Below are 24,651 nucleotides of genomic sequence, written 5' to 3' on the forward strand. Positions count from 1 at the left end.
CCTTCTCGAATGTTTCAACAGCTGCCGACGTAGGTTTGCTGTCCTTGATTCCCGCAGCCTCCGCCGCGCCCGCCTCGTTCGTAACGTGCTCGGTGGGGTCCTCCCGGCTCCTTTGGCTTGCTACGCTTGCGTAACTTTTAGCGCACTGGCTATCATCATGTCCGAACCGCCGACAAAGCTTACACCGCGGAACGCGGCAATCTCGGCGAATCTGCCCTGTTCGCTGAAACCGTAGGCAACGCGGCGGTCTTCCCGGTGCCACCACAAGGGCCGTAATGCCGGACACTCGTAGCTGGTGTGGCAGGTCGTTCAAAGTCACGCCACCCTTAGCTGCAGACTAACCGTCCGTGTCGAGGAGCGCTTATCGCCGAGTCCTGGTACACGCCATTGCTCTCTGCAAACGTCCGTCACCTTGCCATACGGTGCAAGAGCAGCGCGCACGTCTTCATCTTGTATGTGGTAAAGCAGCCAATAGAGCCTCAGGCGGACAGTATGGGTGCTCGGATCTATCACGAGGCAACGGCGATTCTTCACAGTCACGTCAGTCAATACCGAGCAACTTAATTCCTTCCGCACTCTTGAAGGTCACCGCTATCACGTGGTTCATCTGAAACGCCCCCAAGGCAACTACCTCGGGGAGCAGTTCCAGACGATCTCCGAAGTCCTCAGCTCGAAACGGCCTGGCTTTAACGCTGCCGTGAAGAAAAACAGTATTTAAAACAGACGAACCTGAAGGCAGTTGTGGCAAAATAACGTCATAGTCCGTAGAATCCTGTGCATCTGTCCTGTTACCGCGGCGCTGCTGGGCCGCATTCGCCGCTCCAAGGGAGCTCGACATTACACGACCGTACACTACGGTGGCCGGAAGTGGAATCCCACTCGGCCATCCTGACACTGCATATCCCCAATCAGCGCGCGCGCAGTGAGCAGCGCGTACAGCGCAGTATAAAAAAACGCAAAATATCGTGTCAGAAGTGGGATTCGAACCCACGCCCACATACGTGGACCAGAATTCTCGTGCAACCCGCATTGCTGGGCAAGGTTTCCCTTGAGTCTGGCGCCTTAGACCACTCGGCCATCCTGACACTGCATATCCCCAATCAGCGCGCGTGCAGTGAGCAGCGCGTACAGCGCAGTATAAAAAAACGCAAAATATCGTGTCAGAAGTGGGATTCGAACCCACGCCCACATACGTGGACCAGAATTCTCGTGCAACCCGCATTGCTGGGCAAGGTTTCCCTTGAGTCTGGCGCCTTAGACCACTCGGCCATCCTGACACTGCATATCCCCAATCAGCGCGCGTGCAGTGAGCAGCGCGTACAGCGCAGTATAAAAAAACGCAAAATATCGTGTCAGAAGTGGGATTCGAACCCACGCCCACATACGTGGACCAGAATTCTCGTGCAACCCGCATTGCTGGGCAAGGTTTCCCTTGAGTCTGGCGCCTTAGACCACTCGGCCATCCTGACACTGCATATCCCCAATCAGCGCGCGCGCAGTGAGCAGCGCGTACAGCGCAGTATAAAAAAACGCAAAATATCGTGTCAGAAGTGGGATTCGAACCCACGCCCACATACGTGGACCAGAATTCTCGTGCAACCCGCATTGCTGGGCCAGGTTTCCCTTGAGTCTGGCGCCTTAGACCACTCGGCCATCCTGACACTGCATATCCCCAATCAGCGCGCGCGCAGTGAGCGGTGCGTACAGCGCAGTATAAAAAAACTCAAAATATCGTGTCAGAAGTGGGATTCGAACCCACGCCCACATACGTGGACCAGAATTCTCGTGCAACCCGCATTGCTGGGCAAGGTTTCCCTTGAGTCTGGCGCCTTAGACCACTCGGCCATCCTGACACTGCATATCCCCAATCAGCGCGCGCGCAGTGAGCGGTGCGTACAGCGCAGTATAAAAAAACGCAAAATATCGTGTCAGAAGTGGGATTCGAACCCACGCCCACATACGTGGACCAGAATTCTCGTGCAACCCGCATTGCTGGGCAAGGTTTCCCTTGAGTCTGGCGCCTTAGACCACTCGGCCATCCTGACACTGCATATCCCCAATCAGCGCGCGCGCAGTGAGCGGTGCGTACAGCGCAGTATAAAAAAACTCAAAATATCGTGTCAGAAGTGGGATTCGAACCCACGCCCACATACGTGGACCAGAATTCTCGTGCAACCCGCATTGCTGGGCAAGGTTTCCCTTGAGTCTGGCGCCTTAGACCACTCGGCCATCCTGACACTGCATATCCCCAATCAGCGCGCGCGCAGTGAGCGGTGCGTACAGCGCAGTATAAAAAAACGCAAAATATCGTGTCAGAAGTGGGATTCGAACCCACGCCTACATACGTGGACCAGAATTCCCGTGCAACCCGCATTGCAGGGCAAGGTTTCCCTTGAGTCTGGCGCCTTAGACCACTCGGCCATCCTGTTTTTTTTTTTCTTTATTACCTGTTTTACACACAACGCACGTACAAAAAAGGTAACACGTTTGCTCTCAGTAGAACATTCCACGCGTTAGAGTTAAAAACAGAAAGAGGTAGTTGTACTTTGGTAAAAACACCGGCTGCATATTGGGTAAAGCAGCTTGGTTAGGGGAACCGAACTGTGGCTAATTTGTCTAATATGGGTAGCCACGCTGGTGGCTCCCCTTTGGCCTTATGTATGTCACGTAGGTGCAGGATGTTTTCCACGAAATATTCCTGAGCAGAACGAGGTTGGAGAGCTCCATGCCTTACATCCATTCTTGTCTTCCAGACACTGTACATGCAGAGCAACATTATTGTGTCGCACGGCACGTCTCCCGTCTCTTCAAAAGGCAGAAAGCGAATACCGAATGGTGTCAGAGGGAATTCTTTTTTGATGGTTCTTTGTAGGATATCCCACAAAAACACTGAGTCCCAACAATCTAGAAATATATGGTCTATAGTTTCCGGTTTATGGCATATACCGCAATCGATACTCCATGGTACAAACAAACCCTTCTCTCTTAGCCATGGTTTTACGGGAAGCGTGCCACTGTGCACAAGAAAGAAGAAAGATTTGGTAGTCGGCCTGATAGACATTCTTTTTACACGTTTCAAGACATTGCGTTCAGGCCCTAGAGTGTATGTTGAGCGGTATATAGGCACGGGGCACAAAATATCCGCGAGGTCTTTATACAATTTCTTCCGGCCGACAACAGACAAACATTCAAGTGAGAAATGGGCTTTGAGCAAACGAAAAGCGCTTACCACTTCGCGCATATATCCTTTCACCACTACTTGTGGTGTTCCACATGATGTAACAATGAACTCAGATAAGGCATTGTGTAGTTGGACGTGTATAACAGTTTGTAGAAATGCGTTCCTTTGGTCGCGTAGGAAAATAAACCTTGAGACTACTTGTCTTAAAAACAAATTACTCAAACCAAGGCCTCCGTTATTCACGGAATGAAATAAGTTTAGCCTGCTTGTACGTTCCCATCCCCATCCCCAAACAAACATTGCGAATATCCTGTGCAATTTTTGGACACACATCCTAGACATACATAATACTTGCAACATATAGAACACTTTAGCCACGAGGAATGAGTTACACACAGTTGCACGCGCAAACATTGAGAGGTTCCGTCCTCCCCAGTTTCTTGTTTGCTCGTTTGCCCGATCAGTATCTGCTGTCCACTGCTCGGTCGTGTCGCGGTAATGTTCGAGTGGTACGCCGAGGTAAGTAGCAGGTGTCTCGCTGAAATTTATAGCGTCAAAAATTTCTGGCGTAGATTCCCATTCACCATGCCAAAAACCTAAGCATTTTTGCCAGCTTATTGCACTTCCTATAAGGCTGCAGAAAGTTCTTGCGGTATGCATAGCTTCCTGAATGCTTTCCTTGTCAGTGCAGAATACTGCGATATCGTCAGCATAGGATAAGACCTTTATTTCACGTGATAAGAGCCGGAAACCGCGTATCTTTTTATTCATCATTAGATTTAAACACAGCGGTTCGAGGTAAATTGCAAATAGCAATGAACTGGCAGGGCATCCCTGTTTTACACCAGAGTATGCCGTAATGCTTTCGGTTAATTTTTTATTAATAATTAGTTTCGAAGAACAGCCAGTGTAGGACATTTTTACTCCATCATATATGATGTTACCTACGTTGATGTGTTCTAAGAGGGAGAAAAGAATGCTGTGGGTTACCTTATCGAAAGCGTTTTCTAAGTCGAGTTGAATCATGGCTACCCGTCCGTGCATTAGGTCACATAGTTCCAATATACTTCTGGTCACATGAATATTCGTGAGTATGGTTCTCCCTTTGATTCCACAAGTTTGATGTTCACCGACCAAGTTTGTAATCACGGACTGAAGTCGCTTAGCTATAACTTTCATAAAAACCTTATAATCCGTGTTAGTTAGACTTATGGGTCGGTATGCTTCGGGTGACAGTAATTTTGCAGGGTCTTTGGTCTTTGGTAGTAGCACGACGTGGCTTCTTTTAAATGACGGAAGCATCATTTTGGATTCATAAGCTTCTTCTATAACTCTGAGGAGCATTTTTGCCATTTGATGCTTAAAGAATTTATAAAAATCGGCACCAAGCCCGTCGGGCCCCGGAGCTTTCCCTGTAGGCAAGTCACCTATCGCATTTTCCAGTTCACTAACACTTATTGATCTTTGAAGTTGTGTTTTTACTTCATCTTCTAATCGTGGCATTAATTTCAGAAAATGGGTGTCAAAGCCCTCTCGCACATTCGCCCCGCAGCCTAGCAAGTTTCTGAAACGTTGCACTAGCGCTCGTTCGATAACCTTTTGGTCTGTGGAAAGCGCACCTTGGTAGCGCAGCTCTGTTATTGCATTTCTCGTAGCGTAGCTTCTTTCGTCGCTTAACGCTCGCTTGGTAGGTGTTTCGCCCATCCAGAGCCGCTCGGCACGCGACCTTATCATCATACCTTGATATTTTTCCGAATCAATAATCTCAAGTTGCCTTTTGACTTCTTTAACTTTGTTTGCAAGCAGGCGGGGAACAGTGCTTTCCGCATTTAAGAGATAGTCTAGAGTACGCTGCAACTCGGTTTCTTTCTGTCTTGCCTTGTAGCGCACGACACTAGCTCTTTCGATTGCGCTCATCTTAACTTCACACTTAAAGTGCTCCCACAACTCGACAGGGCTGATGAAGTCGTTTTCCTGCATTTCTTTAATTTTTGCCGTTATTACTTCGATAAAGATTTCGTCTTGCAGGAGGCTATCATTGAATTTCCAGAGGTCCCAATTAAAGGTGCTCGTTTTACGCTTTGTGCCTATTGTAACAGTCACTAAGCTATGATCGCTAAAGCTTACATGCTTAACGGCATATGTTGTGCAAAAAGATAAGAGGCTTGCTGCCAGATATACTCGGTCAAGTCGGGCGTGGCTTGTGCCTTGGAAATGTGTGAACTGAACTCGCTTTTCTCGCAGTATATCGCCTATATCAATTAGGTCGTATTCCTGAACGATTGCGCTAAGTTGCAATGCGCTCTTATCATGTATCGGTAGGTTCTTGGCGTTGTCTTCAGCCATGCATACACAATTGAAGTCCCCTAATAGTAACACATTTCTTTCGCATTTAAAGAAGGTTTCGATGTATCGGAAAAAATCTAAACGCTCACTAGCTTTGTTTGGTGCATAAATGCAAATAATTCGCCATAGTGCCTCTTTAACATAAATATCGCAAACTACTAAGCGATCACTTTCAGAAGCGATGACAGACTGCTACAATTCCGACGGAGTTACGCAAGAAAATTGCGCACCCCCCTGATTTACCCACGGCGTGGCACACACAGAGATTATATTTTGACCGAAAGATTTCCACCATCACATCAGTTTGTTCCTCGCTTTCAATTTTTGTTTCCTGGATAGCTAGAATGTCGATATCATTTTCTAATAGCAGGCGGCTCAGTTGAAGTTGCCGCCTTCGGGCTCCGAAGCCGCGTACGTTTAGTGTTGCAACACGAAGGGCTATTCCAGGATTAACGGCCATTGTAAGTGAAGTTTACACAAACCGACACAAGATACTGTTCAGATGAGTGGAAACTTACAACGCTAGACCAGTGACCACTGCTGTCTTTGCTGCACCCGATGCAGCCCGTCGCTTGGTTGAGTTGCCATCCGTGATTGTCCATTGTAGATGTAAGTCTTTCACCGGTCCCGCAACGAAGTGATTAGACGAACCATGCTCCCGCTAACGTGGGGGCATGGACGGCGCTGGTTTCCTGTCTGGTGGCACAGTAGGTTTTGGCTTGAAGCTAGACCTACGGGTGGACGCTGTTTTGGAGGGAGGTTCTTCTGCACACTTTGAGTCAGAGCGCTGGTCGTCGCTGCTCGCTTTTTCTCGCGGGCGCTTATTAACTGCCGTAGCCGGCATTCCCATAGTGACGTCGGTGCACGTTTCTTCCTTCTCGCCTTCCCGTGTTTGGCTGGGCCCAGGCTCTTTGACAGTAGTTACGCTTACGGTATCGTTTGCAGGGGTAAGCTTTTGCGGCAGTTCCTCAGTGGCACACTGAAGTTTCTGCGCTTCGTCTACATCGGGGGGCGTGGCCTCAGGCGTCTTGTCCTCGCCGGGATGTGTTTCGCTTGCTGCTGCTGTCTCTTCGGCGTCGACCTGATCCATCAGGTGTTCGTCTAATATGTCGCTACGACCCGGCCCAGTGACGTTCGCGTAGGTACGCACGCACTGGGTCTCTTCGTGGCCGTAGCGGTGACACAGCCCACAGCGCGGCACGCGACATTCGCGACGTATATGGCCAGTACAATGACACCGCAGGCAAAGCGGAGGCCTTCCTGGCACAATGACTAGAGCATGATCCTCCCCTACTCGCACCTGGTGTGGCAGGTCTTCGACTGACGTCCCTGCCTTCAAATGCAACGACACTAGGCGTGTATGTGACCCCTTGTCGTTGCAACCGGTAACACGCCATTTTTCTCTCGAGATTTCGGTCACGGTTCCGAATGGTGCCAGGGCTGCTTTGACGTCTTCATCGGGCGTGGTGTGGAGAAGCCAGTACAACTTCATTCTCACATCTTGGTTGCAGGGGTCTATCACAGCACAACGGTGGTCTTTCACGCTAAAAGCGTTGGTAGACAAAAGCTTCTTCTTGCCTTGAACGTCTTTGAAGGTGATGGCCCAGACGTGGTTCATTTGGTAGGCCCCGAGGGCAACAACTTCCGACATGAGCTGATGGCGGACTAGCGCATCGCGAAAAAGCTCGACGCGATAAGGCCTTGTCTTCAAGTCACCGTGTAAGAACACAGTAGTAAGTACAGTAGTTCCTGATGGCAGATGTGGCAAAACAAGTTGATATTCCTGTTGGGTCGTTTCCGAAAACCTGATTCCACGGCTCGAACGGGCCGCAACAGCCGCTCCTGCGGAGGTCGACATTCCACGACCGTACCGGACGGAAGCCGGAAGTAGAATCCACTCGGCCATCCTGACACTGGATATCCCCAATCAGCGCGCGCGCAGTGAGCGGCGCGTAACGCGCGGTATAAAAAAAAAAACGCGAAATATTGTGTCAGAAGTAGGATTCTAACCCACGCCCACATAAGTGGACCAGAATTCTTGCGTAACCCGCATTGCAGGGCAAGGTTTCCCTTGAGTCTGGCGCCTTAGACCACTCGGCCATCCTGACACTGCATATCCCCAATAAGCCCGCGCGCAGTGAGCGGCGCGTACAGCGCAGTATAAAAAACGCAAAATATCGTGTCAGAAGTGGGATTCTAACCCACGCCCACATACGTGGACCAGAATTCTCGTGCAACCCGCATTGCTGGGCAAGGTTTCCCTTGAGTCTGGCGCCTTAGACCACTCGGCCATCCTGACACTGGACATCCCCAATGAGCGCGCGCGCAGTGAGCGGCGCGTAACGCGCGGTATAAAAAAAAAAAACGCAAAATATTGTGTCAGAAGTGGGATTCGAACCCACGCCCACATACGTGGACCAGAATTCTCGTGTAACCCGCATTGCTGGGCAAGGTTTCCCTTGAGTCTGGCGCCTTAGACCACTCGGCCATCCTTTTTTTTTTTTTTTATTGCCTGTTTTATTACAAATACACGATTCACAGCTATTCTCCGCTGCGATTACAAAACAAAAAAGACAGTTCAATGTGCGGGTGTACCTTGTCGTTTAATTTTGGTTTAAAAAGGCTGAATGTTTGCAAGCTGTTCAAATGCTGTTAACCACTCAGGTGGTTCGCTGAGCGCTTTAAACGCTTCGCGAATGTACAATACATTTTCAGCAAAATATTCTTTGGCCGGTTTTGCGTCAGCATCCTCATTACGCACCGCCATTCGTGTTTTCCACACGCTGTGCATGCAGAGTAACATCACCATATCACATGGCACGCCTTCTGTCTGTTCAAACGGTAAAAAACGGATTCCAAAAAGTGTTAAAGGAAATTCTTTCTTTAGTGTCCTTTGTAGAATGTCCCAAAGGAAGACTGAGTCCCTGCACTCCAGAAAAATATGCTCCATTGTCTCCGGTTTCTGACATATCTGGCAATTCACACTCCAGGGTACAAAGATCCCCTTCTCCTGCAGCCATGGCTTGACAGGAAGCGTGCCAGTGTGTAGCATGAAAAAAAAAGTTTTTGTTGTTGCTCTTACAGGCATTTTCTTAACTCTTTTTAAGACATTCTGCTCACGCCCCAGTGCATATACTACACGGTATATTGGTACTGGACACATGATATTAACTAAATCTCGGTATAATCGCTTTCTTGCGACTGTGTTCAGGTATTCCAAAGAAAAGTGTACTTTTAGAAAACGGAAAGAGCTTATCACTTCAAACAAAAAACCTCGGACAACCACTTGACGTATGCCATACGACGTCACAACATATTCTGGCAGTGCGTCACCTAATCGCGTCTGGATAACGCACCGCAAGAAACAATCGCTTTCGTCGCGCAAGAACATGAAACGCGACACTACTTGTTTCAAAAATAAATGCGACAAACCCAACCCTCCTTTCTGCACAGCGTGAAACAGATTCAGACGACTCATGCGCTCCCATCCTGATCCCCACACGAACATAGCAAAAACCCTGTGCAACTTTTGTACACACACTCGGGATATACATAAAACTTGCAACATATAAAACACTTTAGCGACAAGAAATAAATTGCAGACAGTGGCTCTCGTGAATATTGACAGATTCTTGCCTCCCCACTTCGTTGTTTGTGCTTTATCCCGCTCAGTTTGTTCAGTCCATTGCGTCGTGGTATCGCGATAGTATTCCAAAGGAACACCAAGATAACTGGTTGGCGTATCTGTGAACGGTACTGTTTCTAACACTGCAGGCCGGCTGTCCCATTCACCGTGCCAGACGCCTAAGCTTTTTGGCCAGCTTATGGCACTCCCCGTTAGACTGCAAAACTTTCTTGCATCCTTGACTGCCTCCCGAATGCTCTCTTGGTCAATGCAAAAAAGTGCGATGTCATCTGCGTAAGCTAGTATTTTTACTTCCTGAGTTAAAAGACGGTAGCCGCGAATGTTTTCGTTTTCTCGTACCTTCAAACAGAAAGGTTCAAGAAAAATCGCAAAAAGTAAGGGCGACAAAGGGCACCCCTGGCGCACACTGGATAATACTGGTATATTTTCGCTGAGTCTTTTATTGATTATAAGGTGAGCGGAACAGTTCTCATAAGCCATGGCTACTCCGTCCTGAATCACTTCGCCTACATTAACGTGTTTTAGCAGGGCAAAAAGTATGCTGTGAGCAACCCTGTCAAAAGCTTTTTCTAGGTCTAACTGAACCATTGCTACACATTCGAGGTTCGCATCACAGCATTCCAATATACTCCTAGCGATGTGAATATTCGACAATATTGTTCTATTCCTAATACCGCATGTTTGGTGTGGGCCTACTATGAATTTAATAACTGACTGCATCCTTTTTCCGAGCACCTTCATGTAGATTTTATAATCCGAATTCGTAAGACTTATGGGCCTGTATCCAGCGACAGATTTCAGCTTTACCGTATCGGTGGTTTTCGGTATAAGCACAACATGACTTTTTCTGAATGATGGCGGCAAGTGCTTAGTTTCATGAGCTTCTGATATTACACAGTGCAGTATCTCGCTTATTTCGGCCTTGAAAGTTTTATAGAAAGCTGCTCCTAGGCCGTCTGGTCCAGGCGCCTTTCCTTTACCCAAGTCTTCTATGGCTTCTGTAATTTCTTTCGCAGAGATCGGTCTCTCGAGTCCCTCTTTTATTTCGTCTTGTAATTTTGGCAGATGTGTTAGAAAGGTGTTCACAAACTCTTCTGTTACGGGCACCTGCCTACCGAGCAACGCTCGGTAGTGTTCAACGAAAGCTTTTTCAATTACTTCTGGGTCTTTTGACATTGTGTTGTTAAAACAAATTTCTTTTATTATGTTTTTGGATGCGTAACCCTTTTCGTCACTGAGCGCGCGCTTAGTTGGCGCCTCTCCCAGCCACAGCCTCTCGGATCGTGCTCTTATCGCGGCTCCTTGGTAAATTTGAGCGTCCACCCTTTCAAGTTCGCGTTTAATTTCTCTAATCTGTTTCGAAAACAATCCCGGTATTGTGCACTCCGCGTTTAGAAAATAATCGAGCATGCTTTGCAGTTCTTTCTCTCTTTGTTTAGCTTTATGACGCATCACACAAGCCCTCTCGATCGCACTCATTTTCACTTCAATTTTAAACTGCTCCCACAGCTCAGCCCACTTTGTTGTAGCATCTATTTGCATTACGTCCATTTTTCCTTTTACCGTTTTGACAAACCATTCATCACTTAAGATCGTTTCGTTCATTTTCCACAGTTCCCAGTTAAAGTGAGACCCTCTATGTTTCGTGCCCAATGTACACGTTACTAGGCTGTGATCACTGAAGCTCACGTGCTTTACTGCGTAGCTATTGACCGTTCGCGCAAGGTTTGCTGATACGTACAAACGATCTAGTCGAGCGTGACTCTGCCCTTGGAAATGAGTAAAAACAACACTGTTACCGCTTAATATGCTTCCAACGTCTGCTAAATCATAGTCTGCCACGATTGCGCAGAGTTGATGCGCACTTGTATCCCGTATTATTTTACTGGGCACCCTATCTTCGGACATGCAAACACAATTGAAGTCACCAAGAAGAACAACATTTCTTTCACACGTCAGGTGTGACTCAACAAAGTTAAAAAAAGATTTCCTATCACTAATTTTGTTTGGAGCGTACACACAGACAACTCGCCAATCAATATTATTGAAAGAGAAATCACATAGGACCAATCACCCATCTTGGGCCGACGTTACACTCTGCGCAACAATACCTATTGAATTACGCAAAAATAAAAGACAGCCACCGGCCTTACCTACTCCATGACAAACACAAGTGTTGTAACGGGATTTAAAAACCTGAACCATTTTGTCCGTTTGCTCTTCGCTTTCAATTTTAGTTTCTTGAACAGCAAGAATATCTATGTCGTTTTCCAGCATCAGGCGACTTAATTGTGCTTGTCGCCGTCTAGCCGTTAGCCCTCGTACGTTAAGCGTGCCAATACGTATTGCTATTCCATGATTATTTGCCATTGAAAGAGAAGAGCAAGCACAAACTACAATACATTTCGGAGATCAAAGACCGCCAAACTTACAAAAAAACAAAAACCCTACACCATCATAAGCTCCGTCTCATACGGCGAAGGCATGACGTTACCAGATGCGCTACTCATCATTCACTTAAAGGTTCCGCAGCACCTAGTCCTTACTGAGCCTTCTACCGAACAGCACCCCGCTACCGCGGGGGAACTGTCGGCGTTGTCCGCTTATCTGGTGGGACAGTCGGCGTCTGTCGCCCGTCTGGTGGGACGGTCGGCGTCTGCCGACCACCTGGCGGATTGGTCGGCGTCTGGCGCCCCTCAGGTGGATGTTCTCGCGTCGGCCTCCTCTCGAGCGGAACGTTCGGCTTGGGCTTGAGTGTAGAGCGCCGGAAAGAGGAAGCCTTCGTGGGTGGCCCTTCGCTGCTGTCACCGTCGTCTTGCTCAAGCCTGACATCTTGATCGGGTATTTCGCGAGGTCTCTTTGAGACGGCGCTGGCCTGGTCCATTTTCTCGCCGGATTCTTCGATGAAGGCAGCGCCAGAGTTGCCCTGTCGCAGAACGCCCTCGGCAGCCTCCGCGTCCCCCTCACTTTCTCGCGCCGTAGAATTTTCTGCAGACGGTTCACTTTGCACTTCATTCTTGGCCACTGCCTCGCTACTGCCCTTTCTGGGTTGGCACTTGACGCTTGCCATGACCACTGGCTTCTCTTCCGTGCCTCGTGGGTCTCCGCCCGCTCCAGCAGTCTCTTCCGCGTCCGCTTGATCCATCAAGTGCTCGTCTAACGCGTCGCTCCGGCCAGACCCAGTCACGTTAGCGTAGCTTCTCACGCACTGGGTCTCGTCGTGGCCGAAACGACGACAGAGTCCACAGCGTGGCACACGGCACTCGCGCCGTATATGGCCGGTGCCGCGGCATCGGAGGCAGAGCGGAGCTCTGCCTGGAACAATCACGAGCGCATGGTCCTCTGATACTCGTAGCTGATGCGGGATGTCTTCCATGGTCATACCAGCCTTCAGCCGTAACGATACCAGACGCGTGTGAGAACCTTTGTCGCCGCACCCTGGTACTCGCCACCGCTCCCTGGAAATTTCGGTCACCGTTCCGAACGGCGCCAAGGCTGCTCTGACGTCCTCGTCGGGAGTCGTGTGAAGCAGCCAGAACAGCTTCATTCTAATATCCTGGTTGCTAGGGTCAATGGCGACGCAGCGGTGTTCTTTGACACTAAAGGCCTTCGCTGACAGCAGCTTCTTTTTTCCGACTTCGTCCTTGAATGTTATAGCCCAGACATGGTTCATCTGGTAGGCCCCGAGGGCCACCACCTCCGGCAACAGCTTATGACGGTCAAGCGCATCGCGAAAATGTTCGACTCGATAGGGCCTGGCCTTCAAATCACCGTGCAAAAACACGGTATTACACACGGTCATACCTGATGGCAGATGCGGCAAAACAAGCTGGTAATCCTGTGAAGTTTCCGTAAGCCTGATACCGCGGCCCGGCTGGGCTGCATGAACCGCCCCTACGGAGCACAACATTCCGTGACCGTCCGCTGTGGTGGCCGGAAGTGGAATGCCCACTCGGCCATCCTGACACTGCATATCCCCAATCAGCGCGCGCGCAGTGAGCGGCGCGTACAGCGCAGTATAAAAAAAACGCAAAATATTGTGTCAGAAGTGGGATTCGAACCCACGCCCACATACGTGGACCAGAATTCTCGTGTAACCCGCCTTACAGGACAAGGTTTCCCTTGAGTCTGGCGCCTTAGACCACTCGGCCATCCTGACACTGCATATCCCCAATCAGCGCGCGCGCAGTGAGCGGCGCGTACAGCGCAGTATAAAAAAACGCAAAATATTGTGTCAGAAGTGGGATTCGAACCCACGCCCACATACGTGGACCGAAATTCTCGTGTAACCCGCCTTACAGGGCAAGGTTTCCCTTGAGTCTGGCGCCTTAGAACACTCGGCCATCCTGACACTGCATATCCCCAATCAGCGCGCGCGCAGTGAGCGGCGCGTACAGCGCAGTATAAAAAAACGCGAAATATCGTGTCAGAAGTGGGATTCGAACCCACGCCCACATAGGTGGACCAGAATTCTCGTGTAACCCGCCTTACAGGGCAAGGTTTCCCTTGAGTCTGGCGCCTTAGACCACTCGGCCATCCTGACACTGCATATCCCCAATCAGCGCGCGCGCAGTGAGCGGCGCGTACAGCGCAGTATAAAAAAACGCAAAATATTGTGTCAGAAGTGGGATTCGAACCCACGCCCACATACGTGGACCGAAATTCTCGTGTAACCCGCTTTACAGGGCAAGGTTTCCCTTGAGTCTGGCGCCTTAGACTACTCGGCCATCCTGACACTGCATATTCCCAATCAGCGCGCGCGCAGTGAGCGGCGCGCACAGCGCAGTATAAAAAAACGCAAAATATTGTGTCAGAAGTGGGATTCGAACCCACGCCCACATACGTGGACCAGAATTCTCGTGTAACCCGCCTTACAGGGCAAGGTTTCCCTTGAGTCTGGCGCCTTAGACCACTCGGCCATCCTGACTTTTTTTTTTCTTTATTTCCGAAGTTCACATGAGGAACAATAAGTCACAAACGATAAAGCACTTCAGCTACGCTTGAGCTGAGGCGAGCAAAGTTAAAATTTCTTCAAACTCACTAAATCATCAAGAAGTGTTACCCACTGAGGTGGGTCATGCTGTGCCCGGATGCATTCCCGAAGGTAAGCAGCGCTTTCAATAAAGTTTTCACGTGCACTGCGCGTATTAACATCTGCATGCCTTACTTGCATTCGTGTTTCCACAAGCTGTCGAGGCCAAGAAGCATGAACAAATCATATGGTACATCTTCGTGATCAACCGGTAAAAACCTGATACCATAAGGGTCTAGTGGTAACTCTTTCTTTATAGTTCTCTGTAGGACGTCCCAGTGGAATATCGCGTCCCAGCAGTCCAGAAAAACATGTTCGACTGTCTCTGGCCTCTTACATAAAAGACAGTTCGTTGTCCAAGGGACAAAGATTCCCTTTTCTTGAAGCCACGTTTTTACAGGTAATGTATTAGAGTGTAACTTGAAAAAGAATGTTTTCACGCCTGGCCTAACTGGCATCTTCTTCACTCGCTTTAAAATATTCTGCCCTGGGCCTCCACGATAAGGCGCCCGGTACAATGGCACCGGCAGCATGATATCCACAAGATCTTTGTACAGCTTTTTCTTGGGAACACTGTACAAATAGTCTGGGGAAAAACGCACTTCTAACAACTTACAAGAGAGCACAACCTCGCGCAAAAATCCGGTTACAGCACCGCACATGTTTTCACCAGAGGACGCTATGTTTCTTGGGAGTAGCCTCTGCAATCGGACCTGTATAACCGTTCTTAAGAAGGTGTCATTTTGATCACGAAAGAAAATAAAGCGTGATACCACTTGACGCAAAAACAAATGAACCAGTCCAAGGCCTCCACTCTTCACTGAAAGAAACAGGTTTGTTCTCCTCGTTTTTTTCCCAGGTCGAAGTCCAAAGAAAGACGGCAAATATACGATGCAATTTTTGAATAGAGGTCCGCGAAGCACACAGCACATTCATGAGGTACCATATTTTTGAAATGAGAAAAACATTGCAGACAAAGGCACGTGAGAAAATTGACAGATTCCTTCCCTGCCATGCTCCCGCTTTCTCTCTCGCCCTTGACATCTCTTCGTTCCAAAGTGGGCTGGGATCGCGATAACATTCTAGGGGCACACCAAGGTATCGCGTTGGCATGGGAGACCATTGCAGCCGTGAGAAAAATTGCGGTGTAATATCCCATTCCCCGTGCCAAAATCCAGAACTTTTTTCCCAGTTTACTTGACATCCAGTCTGGTTACAAAACCTTTCCAGAATGTTTGTAACTTCACAAATGCTTTCTCTGTTCGTGCAAAATACCGCTATGTCGTCCGCATACGCAAGAAGTTTCACCTCAGCAGATTGCAGCTTGAAACCCGTGACGTAGTCACTGTTGATAATGGCCAGACATAAAGGCTCTAGATACGCTGCAAAAAGCAGGGGAGAGAGCGGACAACCTTGCCTCACCGAAGAACGCACTGTGAGGCGCTCAGTAAGGTCACCATTAACTATAATGCGTGTCATACAATTTGCGTACGCCATTTTTACTCCTACTATTACACTACCCAGGTTAGCGTGCTCTAGAATGGAGAAAAGAATGTCATGTGAAACGCGGTCGAACGCTTTAGCCAAGTCCAGCTGTATCATAGCTACCTGGCTTCCAAGCGCGTCAACACATTCCAATACGGTTCTGGCCACATGTATATTTGTAGCAATGCTGCGTCCTCTGATGCCACAGGTTTGGTGCGGCCCTACTAATTTGTCGATTACACTCTGAAGTCGTTTGGCTAGTATTTTCATGTACACCTTGTAGTCGACATTAGTGAGGCTGATAGGTCTGTAGGAACCCACTAACATTCGTTTCTCAGGATCATCAGACTTGGGAATAACTACAATGTGTGAAATACCAAAGGACAGTGGAACTTTATTGCGTTCATAGGCTTCTGTTATCACTTGTAACAAAAACTGAGAAACATCATGTTTAAAGGTTTTATAGAAGGCAGCGTTCAGCCCATCTGGCCCCGGCGCTTTTCCAGACGGAAGATCATCTATTGCTTTCTCGATCTCTTCCAAAGTAATAGGCAATTCAAGACGCTCTTTTACATCATTGTCGAGTGTTGGCATTAGTCGGAGGAAATCCCCTTCAAACCCTTGCGCATGCTCGCGCCTATTGCCGAAAAGTTCAGAAAAGTATTCCGTAATAGCGCGCTGAATCTCACTAGGGTCGCTTGTAATGTGCCCCTCGTATCTTACTTGCCTGATTTCCTTCTGGCAAGCGTACCGCTTTTCATCTGATAGCGCCCGCTTTGTAGGCGCTTCGCCTGCCCACAAGTTATCGCTCCTTGAGCGTATTATTGCTGCTCTATACCTGTCAGTGTCAATTGTTTCGATCTGACACTTCACGTCTTTTATTTCTTTACTAAAATTTCCTGGCTTATTGGTTTCCATCCTAACCAAGCACTCAAGTTGTTCGCGAAGTTCCCTTTCTTTTTCTTTCTGTTTATACCGAATTGCGCTACTTTTTCCTATAGCTTTAAGCTTCACTCGTTCTTTGAAACTTTCCCATTCAACGGCAAAGCAGTCCACTTGCTCAGCTAGTACCCCATCAAGATCACTTTTAATTTCCTTGACAAATCCTTCATCGTCTAAAATTTTCTCATTTAGTTTCCAAAGGTACCAATTAAAGCGTGATTTCCTTCCCTTCGTTCCAAAAGTCGCGCTTACAAGGCAATGATCACTAAACGACACAGGTTTTACATCATAGGCTGTGCATAGTGGCACGAGATCAGCAGAAACATACAGCCTATCTAATCTTGCGTGACTGTCGCGTTGAAAGTGTGTAATCAGGCCGTGTTCCAGCCGAAAACACACTTCCAACGTCCTCCAATAAATAATCGTGCACAAATTGAGTCAACAGTTCCGCGCTCTTGTCCCTCACTGGTCTACACTTCACTCGGTCAGTAGCAGCACATACGCAGTTAAAGTCTCCCAATACAAGCAACACCTTGTCACAATTCAAGTACGGCTCAATGGAATCAAAAAAACATTTACGTTCACTTTCAACATTGGGGGCATAAACACATACAACGCGCCAGTGTAAGTTTGAAAAAGAAAAATCAACAACCAAGAGGCGGCCACTTTCACATGCAAATACAGACTCCACACTTATACCTAATGTGTTGCGAATGAAGATAAGGCATCCACCCGATGTCCCAACGGAGTGACACACACACACTTCAAAGTTGGCGCGGAAAGGGGGCACCATGCGGTCAGCATGTTCTTGCGACTCTATCTTTGATTCTTGCACAGCTATTAGGTCAAGGTCATTATCAATAAGCAGGCGATTAAGCTGACATTGCCGCCTTCGTGCTCCCAGCCCTCTAACATTCAAAGTTGCTACACGCAATGGGGTTCTCAGCTCAACTACCATACGTTTACGTAATAAAAAGGGGCGCGATCCGCATGGTGCCTACCTCTGTCGACCATGTGATTTTCCCGACTGGAGTTCCGCAATGATGTACGGGGGGTCTGTCTGGCCACCCAAAGGGTTGACTGGTCCTTGTCTCGAAGTGGTCTGAGGCACCTCCTCGTCGCATCCTCCACTTTGCATGCGCGCAAACTCGAAAAGTCAGCCAAAAACACCGTGTCGGTCGATACACAACCGACGCTGACATTCCACAGAACACAGGAAAAAATTTACGGAGGCAGTTTACCTGCCTGCCGTGACTCGGCCAAAAGGTTTGGACGCGGCTTCAACGACGAACGTCGACTTCCTGTCGTTTTTGGAGGCGGCTCCCCACTGCTACTACCACCAGGCTGCAGGTTCTCACCGGCGCTCTCTTCGCGGGACCGTTTTCCAGCGGTTAGGGCAGCCGCTTCATCGTCGGCGTCCATGGCGTCGGCAATGCGAGGCTCCACGCGGTCCGGGGTTTTCAGTGAAGCTTTCGTATCGGCCACCGCACTGTGACCGCTGTCGCTTTCGGGGTCACGCTGCGCTAGCTGAGATGCCACCACTGCTGGAGACGTCAACGTTGTCGTTGTCTTCTGCTTAACCAGAGGCGTAAACGAAGGCCCATCTTTCGTCTCCGTTTTCCCAGTTGTCCTCGCTGCCTCTTCTGCGTCCGCCTCATCCATCAAATGCTCCGAGGCATCTTCACTGGTTCCAGGGCCGGCGATGCTTGCATAAGTACGGGGGCACTCACCGTCTTCGTGACCGAAACGTCGACAAGCTCCGCATCGCGGCACCTTACACTCCCGTCGAATGTGTCCCGTACCTCGGCAGCGAAGACATAACGGAGGCCTTCCAGGCACAACGACGAGTGCCAACTCACCCCCAACGTTAAGCTGGTGCGGCAAGTCGTCCAGTTTAACGCCAGCTTTCAATTTCAGCGTGACCATCCTGCTCGTTGAGCCTTTCTCTGACACGCCGTGCACACGCCAGCGCTCCCGGGCCACCTCGGAGACCTTTCCGTACGGTGCGAGCGCGGCACGCACGTCCTCGTCCGGCACGGTGTGAAGCAGCCAATGGAGCTTGAGACGTACGTCCTGGTTCGCCGGGTCAATAACCAAGCAGCGACGTTCTTTGACGCGCAGCTCACCGACGCCTGCAATCTTCTTAACGGCATCCGCATCCTTCAGCGTGATGGCCCAGACGTGGCTCATCCGATACGCCCCCAGGGCGATAACATCCGAGAGCAGCGATTGCCTAGCCAACGCGTCTCGAAAATCTTCCACCCGGTACGGGCGGGCCCTGATATCCGCGTGCAAAAAAACAGTATTTAAAACTAAACGCCCGGTTGGGAGACTTGGCAGAACAACCTGGTAGTCGTTTTCCATTTCCATAGCCCTGTTACCGCGGCCAGAACTGGCCGCTGAAGCCGCTCCAACAGAGCCCGTCATCATACGTCCGTCACGCTTGGTGGCCGGAAGCAGAATCCCACTCGGCCATCCTGACACTGCATATCCCCAATCAGCGCGCGCGCAGTGAGCGGCGCGTACAGCGCAGTATAAAAAAAAAAAACGCAAAATATTGTGTCAGAAGTGGGATTCGAACCCACGCCCACATACGTGGACCAGAATTCTCGTGTAACCCGCATTGCTGGGCAAGGTTTCCCTTGAGTCTGGCGCCTTAGACCACTCGGCCATCCTGACACTGCATATCCTAAATCAGCGCGCGCGCAGTGAGCGGCGCGTACAGCGCAGTATAAAAAAACTCAAAATATTGTGTCAGAAGTGGGATTCGAACCCACGCCCACATACGTGGACCAGAATTCTCGTGTAACCCGCATTGCTGGGCAAGGTTTCGCTTGAGTCTGGCGCCTTAGACCACTCGGCCATCCTGACACTGCATATCCCCAATCAGCGCGCGCGCAGTGAGCGGCGCGTACAGCGCAGTATAAAAAAAAAACGCAAAATATTGTGTCAGAAGTGGGATTCGAACCCACGCCCACATACGTGGACCAGAATTCTCGTGTAACCCGCATTGCTAGGCAAGGTTTCCCTTGAGTCTGGCGCCTTAGACCACTCGGCCATCCTGACACTGCATATCCTAAATCAGCGCGCGCGCAGTGAGCGGCGCGTACAGCGCAGTATAAAAAAAACGCAAAATATTGTGTCAGAAGTGGGATTCGAACGCACGCCCACATACGTGGACCAGAATTCTCATGTAACCCGCATTGCTGGGCAAGGTTTCCCTTGAGTCTGGCGCCTTAGACCACTCGGCCATCCTGACACTGCATATCCTAAATCAGCGCGCGCGCAGTGAGCGGCGCGTACAGCGCAGTATAAAAAAACGCAAAATATTGTGTCAGAAGTGGGATTCGAACCAACGCCCACATACGTGGACCAGAATTCTCGTGTAACCCGCATTGCTGGGCAAGGTTTCCCTTGAGTCTGGCGCCTTAGACCACTCGGCCATCCTGACACTGCATATCCTAAATCAGCGCGCGCGCAGTGAGCGGCGCGTACAGCGCAGTATAAAAAAAACGCAAAATATTGTGTCAGAAGTGGGATTCGAACCCACGCCCACATACGCGGACCAGAATTCTCGTGTAACCCGCATTGCTGGGCAAGGTTTCCCTTGAGTCTGGCGCCTTAGACCACTCGGCCATCCTGACACTGCATATCCTAAATCAGCGCGCGCGCAGTGAGCGGCGCGTACAGCGCAGTATAAAAAAAAACGCAAAATATTGTGTCAGAAGTGGGATTCGAACCCACGCCCACATACGTGGACCAGAATTCTCGTGTAACCCGCATTGCTAGGCAAGGTTTCCCTTGAGTCTGGCGCCTTAGACCACTCGGCCATCCTGACACTGCATATCCTAAATCAGCGCGCGCGCAGTGAGCGGCGCGTACAGCGCAGTATAAAAAAACGCAAAATATTGTGTCAGAAGTGGGATTCGAACCAACGCCCACATACGTGGACCAGAATTCTCGTGTAACCCGCATTGCTGGGCAAGGTTTCCCTTGAGTCTGGCGCCTTAGACCACTCGGCCATCCTGACACTGCATATCCTAAATCAGCGCGCGCGCAGTGAGCGGCGCGTACAGCGCAGTATAAAAAAAACGCAAAATATTGTGTCAGAAGTGGGATTCGAAACCACGCCCACATACGTGGACCAGAATTCTCGTGTAACCCGCCTTACAGGGCAAGGTTTCCCTTGAGTCTGGCGCCTTAGACCACTCGGCCATCCTTTTTTTTCTTTATTTCCAATGTGACAAAACAAAACAGAGAAAACAACACAAAAATGTTAAAAGCGCCAACCAGTAGCTTGTTGACGCGACACTGCTAAAAACGTTTTAATGACACTAGGTCATTAAGTACAGGGTACCATGTTGGCTGTTCGTCCTGGGATTGGTACACATCTCGGATATAGGCAATACTTTCAATGAAGTTTTCTCTTACGGATCTTACAATAGGATCTGCATGTCTGACAGCCATTCTTGTTTTCCACATGCTATGCATGCTTAATACCATGAACATGTCATAGGGCACAGCCCCGTCATTGTTAATCTCAAGAAAGTTAATTCCATATGGTGTGAGGGGCAAATCTTTTTTCAGCGTTCTCTGGAGGGCGTCCCAATGAAAAATTGAATCTAAACAGTCTAGGAACATATGTGTTACTGTTTCTGGCTTGCGGCATAAAATGCAATCAACTGACCAGGGAAGAAAAAAGCCCTTTTCCTGCAGCCAGGGTTTGACTGGGAGCGTGCCACTGTGGAGTTGAAAAAAGAAAGTTTTCACAGACGACCGAACCGGCATTTTTTTAACTCTCTTTAAGACATCCTTACCCGGACCGGCAGAAAAAATGGCTCGATATAAAGGTACTGGAAGCATCACATCACGGAGATCTTTGTACAATTGTTTCTTTGATACTATAATGAGATAATCAAACGAGAAACGTACTTGAAGAATCTTGAAAGCACTTACAACTTCGCGTAGATACCCGCACAAGCCGCTTCCAGTAACGCCACACGATGACACAATAAACTCAGGGAGAGCATTCTGCAGTCTCACTTGAAGCATTGCTCGCAAAAATGGGTCATGCTGGTCCCGCAAGAAAATAAACCTTGAGACATTCTGCCTCAGAAAAAGATGAGCTAAGCCAAGCCCTCCTGCTTTCAGTGAGTGAAATAAGTTGAGACGACTTGTGCGTTCCCATGTTGAATTCCATACAAACCATGCAAGAATTCTATGCAATTTCTGCGCACAGTTCGTGACATAGCGAGCATCTGCAACACATACCAAATTCGCGCAACAAGGAACGTATTGCAAATAGTTGACCTGGTAAATATGGATAAATTTTTTCCGCCCCATTTCGTAGTTTTCTGGCGCATTTTCTCAGCTTCTTTTCTCCAGTAGTCTGAAGGCTCATCATACCAGTTTAAAGGTGCTCCTAGATATTTTGTAGGAGAGACTGTCCACTGGAAATTTTCAAAGACATTGGGCTTCTCATCCCAGCTACCATGCCAAAAACCGGCGCAAAAACCATGCCCAGTTAACAGCGCTTCCAGACATATTGCAATACGTTCGAGCTTGTTTAACAGTTTCACGAACACTTTCTTTATCCCCACAAAAGACGGCTGCATCATCCGCATACGAGAGAATTTTGACTTCACTGGCCATTAAACGAAAACCGCGTATTTTCTCATTGTGTATAACTTTCAAGCAAAAAGGCTCCAAGTAAATTGCGAAGAGAAGTGACGAAGCCGATCATTCTTGTTTTATGCTTCTACATAAGTTGATATTACCAGAGAGTTGTTTATTCACTAATAAGTTCGTGCTACACCCTTCGTAAGACAGTTTTATGCCTTCTATTATAATGTTTCCAACATTCACGTGCTCTAGAATAGAAAAGAGCACACTGTGCACAACACGGTCGAACGCCTTCTCCATGTCTAGTTGCATCATAGCAACTCTTCCTTCCCAGGCATAGCAACACTCCAGAATACTTCTTGCCACATGTATGTTATTAAGTATCGACCGGCCTCTTATGCCACAAGTTTGGTGTGGGCCTACTATTGATGTCATCACTGATGGCAACCTTCTTGCTAACACCTTCATGAATATTTTATAATCTACATTGGATAAAGTTATGGGGCGATACGACCGTACTGAGAGCAGCTTTACAGGGTCATCGCATTTCGGGATCAGCACTGTATGGGTTTTTCGGAAAGAAGGCGGCATGTATTTTACTTTATAAGCCTCGGCTAGAACACGGTGTAAAATGGCTGCTAGTGCATGCTTAAACGCCTTGTAGAAAGCAGCGCCTAGGCCATCAGGTCCGGGCGCCTTTCCAGGTTTGAGTTCATCAATTGCGGTTTCGATCTCATTCAACGTAATCGGTTTCTCGAGGACTGTCTTGACGTCATCATCTAGCCTCGGCATTAAAGGCAAGTATTCGCTATCAAAGCCAGCTTCTACCGCTCCTTTGCAGCTTAACAACTCTCGGTAGTGTTCGAAGAAGGCACGCTGTATTGTATTACTATCGCTACTACGCACGTTGCCGTATTCAATTTCTTTTATTTCATTTTGCGATGCGTATCTTTTCTCTTCGCTCAAAGCGTGTCTTGTGGGCGTTTCCCCGAGCCACAAATGCTCTGAGCGCGCACGTATCACTGACCCCCTATATCTCTTGACATCAATGATTTCAAGCTCATTTTTTATATTCCTTATCTCTGTTGACAAATCTTCTGGCTGTGTGCATTTTATCGACAACAACACGTTAAGCTTATTTCGTAATTCATTTTCTTTTCTTTTTTCATTGTAGCGTAACACAGATGCTCTTTCAATGGCTGTTATTTTAAATTCCTGTTTAAACTCTTCCCACATCGCTATAAACCCCGCAGATTCACTAGCAAGCATCTCTCGTATACGTTCTTTTATAAACGCGAGAAAGGTTGCGTCGTCCAGAAGATTGACGTTGAATTTCCATAAGTACCAATTAAAAGGGCGGTTTTCTTTTCTCTTGCCGAGCGAGAACATTACAAGACTGTGGTCGCTGAACGATACGTGCCTCATGTCATAGCTTCTACACAACGGAACCAGTCTCGCTGATATATAAGCTCGATCTAATCTCGCGTGACTGCCCCGTTGGAAATGCGTAAACACAGTATGCTTTCCACTGCAAAACACCGCACCAACGCCTTCTAATTCACGCTCTCGGGTTGCTGCGAGCAAGAAACCTGCACTTTGATCGCGTACAAGCAAGTTGTTATTCCGGTCGTCAGAAAAACCAACACAATTGAAGTCTCCCAGCAAGATAATATAGCGCTCAGATTTCAAATAGACATCAAGTTTTCCAAAAAAAGTCACGGCGTTCTCTTTCATTATTTGGGGCGTATATGCAAATTACCCGCCACTCCGAATCCCAGAGCGAAAAGTCACACACAATCATTCGACCTTCATCACAAACAAATACAGATTGCGGAACAATTTCTAAAGATTTCCGCAACAACAAAACACACCCACCGGAACTGCCGACAGCATGGGAAACGCACGCACTGTACCGCGCTCTAAATGTTTGAACCATTCGGTCGGTGCGCTCTTCACTTTCAATTTTTGTTTCCTGTAGAGCGACTATGTCTAAATCATTTTCTTGCAATAACCGGCTGACCTGGTACTGCCGCCTTTTCGCGCCCAGGCCTCGGACATTCAGCGTGCCAATGCGTAGAGCTATTACAGGTTTTGAAGCCATTTCCTTTTTTTTTTTAGAAGAAGAAAAACAAGCATACTAATTCAAGCGAACCCATACGTCCTGCCATTTCTCGGATCACGCACAATTCTTTCCTAGGCAAAAGCGACCGAACTTTACAATTGTACTCTGCAGCCCGTCCCTCACCTCGCATACAGGCATTGCTGGGCGACGCCCTCGTTATTACGGGGGCGCCTTCGGTACCGTCGGACTGGAATCCGGCGGAATGTGAGGCTTTGGCTTGAAAGAAGGGCGGTGGTACGAACTTTCTTTCCTGGGCGGCTCCTGTGCCTTCCCGC

At 48.7% G+C, this 24,651-nt stretch overlaps 1 protein-coding gene and 23 non-coding genes across 24 annotated transcripts; all 24 read right to left on the reverse strand.

Annotated features, from left to right (window-relative positions):
- Positions 1 to 966: 966 nt before the first annotated feature.
- TRNAL-CAA (transfer RNA leucine (anticodon CAA)) lies at positions 967 to 1,085 on the reverse strand. Its single transcript has 2 exons — positions 1,048 to 1,085; positions 967 to 1,012 (listed from the first exon to the last, which is right to left on the reverse strand). It is a non-coding gene; the product is annotated as a tRNA-Leu (tRNA).
- Positions 1,086 to 1,158: 73 nt separating this feature from the next.
- On the reverse strand, positions 1,159 to 1,277 carry TRNAL-CAA (transfer RNA leucine (anticodon CAA)). The gene is made up of 2 exons: positions 1,240 to 1,277; positions 1,159 to 1,204 (listed from the first exon to the last, which is right to left on the reverse strand). It is a non-coding gene; the product is annotated as a tRNA-Leu (tRNA).
- A 73-nt stretch (positions 1,278 to 1,350) lies between these two features.
- On the reverse strand, positions 1,351 to 1,469 carry TRNAL-CAA (transfer RNA leucine (anticodon CAA)). Its single transcript has 2 exons — positions 1,432 to 1,469; positions 1,351 to 1,396 (listed from the first exon to the last, which is right to left on the reverse strand). It is a non-coding gene; the product is annotated as a tRNA-Leu (tRNA).
- A 73-nt stretch (positions 1,470 to 1,542) lies between these two features.
- On the reverse strand, positions 1,543 to 1,661 carry TRNAL-CAA (transfer RNA leucine (anticodon CAA)). Its single transcript has 2 exons — positions 1,624 to 1,661; positions 1,543 to 1,588 (listed from the first exon to the last, which is right to left on the reverse strand). It is a non-coding gene; the product is annotated as a tRNA-Leu (tRNA).
- Positions 1,662 to 1,734: 73 nt separating this feature from the next.
- On the reverse strand, positions 1,735 to 1,853 carry TRNAL-CAA (transfer RNA leucine (anticodon CAA)). Its single transcript has 2 exons — positions 1,816 to 1,853; positions 1,735 to 1,780 (listed from the first exon to the last, which is right to left on the reverse strand). It is a non-coding gene; the product is annotated as a tRNA-Leu (tRNA).
- A 73-nt stretch (positions 1,854 to 1,926) lies between these two features.
- TRNAL-CAA (transfer RNA leucine (anticodon CAA)) lies at positions 1,927 to 2,045 on the reverse strand. Its single transcript has 2 exons — positions 2,008 to 2,045; positions 1,927 to 1,972 (listed from the first exon to the last, which is right to left on the reverse strand). It is a non-coding gene; the product is annotated as a tRNA-Leu (tRNA).
- A 73-nt stretch (positions 2,046 to 2,118) lies between these two features.
- TRNAL-CAA (transfer RNA leucine (anticodon CAA)) lies at positions 2,119 to 2,237 on the reverse strand. Its single transcript has 2 exons — positions 2,200 to 2,237; positions 2,119 to 2,164 (listed from the first exon to the last, which is right to left on the reverse strand). It is a non-coding gene; the product is annotated as a tRNA-Leu (tRNA).
- A 73-nt stretch (positions 2,238 to 2,310) lies between these two features.
- Positions 2,311 to 2,429, reverse strand: TRNAL-CAA (transfer RNA leucine (anticodon CAA)). Its single transcript has 2 exons — positions 2,392 to 2,429; positions 2,311 to 2,356 (listed from the first exon to the last, which is right to left on the reverse strand). It is a non-coding gene; the product is annotated as a tRNA-Leu (tRNA).
- A 5,087-nt stretch (positions 2,430 to 7,516) lies between these two features.
- On the reverse strand, positions 7,517 to 7,635 carry TRNAL-CAA (transfer RNA leucine (anticodon CAA)). The gene is made up of 2 exons: positions 7,598 to 7,635; positions 7,517 to 7,562 (listed from the first exon to the last, which is right to left on the reverse strand). It is a non-coding gene; the product is annotated as a tRNA-Leu (tRNA).
- Positions 7,636 to 7,707: 72 nt separating this feature from the next.
- On the reverse strand, positions 7,708 to 7,826 carry TRNAL-CAA (transfer RNA leucine (anticodon CAA)). Its single transcript has 2 exons — positions 7,789 to 7,826; positions 7,708 to 7,753 (listed from the first exon to the last, which is right to left on the reverse strand). It is a non-coding gene; the product is annotated as a tRNA-Leu (tRNA).
- Positions 7,827 to 13,213: 5,387 nt separating this feature from the next.
- On the reverse strand, positions 13,214 to 13,332 carry TRNAL-CAA (transfer RNA leucine (anticodon CAA)). The gene is made up of 2 exons: positions 13,295 to 13,332; positions 13,214 to 13,259 (listed from the first exon to the last, which is right to left on the reverse strand). It is a non-coding gene; the product is annotated as a tRNA-Leu (tRNA).
- A 73-nt stretch (positions 13,333 to 13,405) lies between these two features.
- On the reverse strand, positions 13,406 to 13,524 carry TRNAL-CAA (transfer RNA leucine (anticodon CAA)). Its single transcript has 2 exons — positions 13,487 to 13,524; positions 13,406 to 13,452 (listed from the first exon to the last, which is right to left on the reverse strand). It is a non-coding gene; the product is annotated as a tRNA-Leu (tRNA).
- A 73-nt stretch (positions 13,525 to 13,597) lies between these two features.
- TRNAL-CAA (transfer RNA leucine (anticodon CAA)) lies at positions 13,598 to 13,716 on the reverse strand. The gene is made up of 2 exons: positions 13,679 to 13,716; positions 13,598 to 13,643 (listed from the first exon to the last, which is right to left on the reverse strand). It is a non-coding gene; the product is annotated as a tRNA-Leu (tRNA).
- A 73-nt stretch (positions 13,717 to 13,789) lies between these two features.
- Positions 13,790 to 13,908, reverse strand: TRNAL-CAA (transfer RNA leucine (anticodon CAA)). Its single transcript has 2 exons — positions 13,871 to 13,908; positions 13,790 to 13,836 (listed from the first exon to the last, which is right to left on the reverse strand). It is a non-coding gene; the product is annotated as a tRNA-Leu (tRNA).
- Positions 13,909 to 13,981: 73 nt separating this feature from the next.
- TRNAL-CAA (transfer RNA leucine (anticodon CAA)) lies at positions 13,982 to 14,100 on the reverse strand. Its single transcript has 2 exons — positions 14,063 to 14,100; positions 13,982 to 14,027 (listed from the first exon to the last, which is right to left on the reverse strand). It is a non-coding gene; the product is annotated as a tRNA-Leu (tRNA).
- Positions 14,101 to 17,740: 3,640 nt separating this feature from the next.
- Positions 17,741 to 19,072, reverse strand: LOC140217140 (uncharacterized). Its single transcript, XM_072287541.1, has one exon. It carries the CDS (start codon positions 19,060 to 19,062, stop codon positions 17,857 to 17,859), a length of 1,206 nt encoding a protein of 401 aa, XP_072143642.1. The 5' UTR covers positions 19,063 to 19,072; the 3' UTR covers positions 17,741 to 17,856.
- Positions 19,073 to 19,192: 120 nt separating this feature from the next.
- Positions 19,193 to 19,311, reverse strand: TRNAL-CAA (transfer RNA leucine (anticodon CAA)). The gene is made up of 2 exons: positions 19,274 to 19,311; positions 19,193 to 19,238 (listed from the first exon to the last, which is right to left on the reverse strand). It is a non-coding gene; the product is annotated as a tRNA-Leu (tRNA).
- Positions 19,312 to 19,384: 73 nt separating this feature from the next.
- On the reverse strand, positions 19,385 to 19,503 carry TRNAL-CAA (transfer RNA leucine (anticodon CAA)). Its single transcript has 2 exons — positions 19,466 to 19,503; positions 19,385 to 19,430 (listed from the first exon to the last, which is right to left on the reverse strand). It is a non-coding gene; the product is annotated as a tRNA-Leu (tRNA).
- A 76-nt stretch (positions 19,504 to 19,579) lies between these two features.
- TRNAL-CAA (transfer RNA leucine (anticodon CAA)) lies at positions 19,580 to 19,698 on the reverse strand. Its single transcript has 2 exons — positions 19,661 to 19,698; positions 19,580 to 19,625 (listed from the first exon to the last, which is right to left on the reverse strand). It is a non-coding gene; the product is annotated as a tRNA-Leu (tRNA).
- A 74-nt stretch (positions 19,699 to 19,772) lies between these two features.
- Positions 19,773 to 19,891, reverse strand: TRNAL-CAA (transfer RNA leucine (anticodon CAA)). The gene is made up of 2 exons: positions 19,854 to 19,891; positions 19,773 to 19,818 (listed from the first exon to the last, which is right to left on the reverse strand). It is a non-coding gene; the product is annotated as a tRNA-Leu (tRNA).
- A 73-nt stretch (positions 19,892 to 19,964) lies between these two features.
- Positions 19,965 to 20,083, reverse strand: TRNAL-CAA (transfer RNA leucine (anticodon CAA)). Its single transcript has 2 exons — positions 20,046 to 20,083; positions 19,965 to 20,010 (listed from the first exon to the last, which is right to left on the reverse strand). It is a non-coding gene; the product is annotated as a tRNA-Leu (tRNA).
- A 74-nt stretch (positions 20,084 to 20,157) lies between these two features.
- TRNAL-CAA (transfer RNA leucine (anticodon CAA)) lies at positions 20,158 to 20,276 on the reverse strand. Its single transcript has 2 exons — positions 20,239 to 20,276; positions 20,158 to 20,203 (listed from the first exon to the last, which is right to left on the reverse strand). It is a non-coding gene; the product is annotated as a tRNA-Leu (tRNA).
- Positions 20,277 to 20,351: 75 nt separating this feature from the next.
- TRNAL-CAA (transfer RNA leucine (anticodon CAA)) lies at positions 20,352 to 20,470 on the reverse strand. Its single transcript has 2 exons — positions 20,433 to 20,470; positions 20,352 to 20,397 (listed from the first exon to the last, which is right to left on the reverse strand). It is a non-coding gene; the product is annotated as a tRNA-Leu (tRNA).
- Positions 20,471 to 20,543: 73 nt separating this feature from the next.
- TRNAL-CAA (transfer RNA leucine (anticodon CAA)) lies at positions 20,544 to 20,662 on the reverse strand. The gene is made up of 2 exons: positions 20,625 to 20,662; positions 20,544 to 20,589 (listed from the first exon to the last, which is right to left on the reverse strand). It is a non-coding gene; the product is annotated as a tRNA-Leu (tRNA).
- Between the last annotated feature and the right edge of the window lie 3,989 nt (positions 20,663 to 24,651).

Source organism: Dermacentor andersoni, chromosome 4, assembly GCF_023375885.2.
Source record: "Dermacentor andersoni chromosome 4, qqDerAnde1_hic_scaffold, whole genome shotgun sequence".
In the NCBI taxonomy this organism is placed as follows: domain Eukaryota; kingdom Metazoa; phylum Arthropoda; class Arachnida; order Ixodida; family Ixodidae; genus Dermacentor; species Dermacentor andersoni.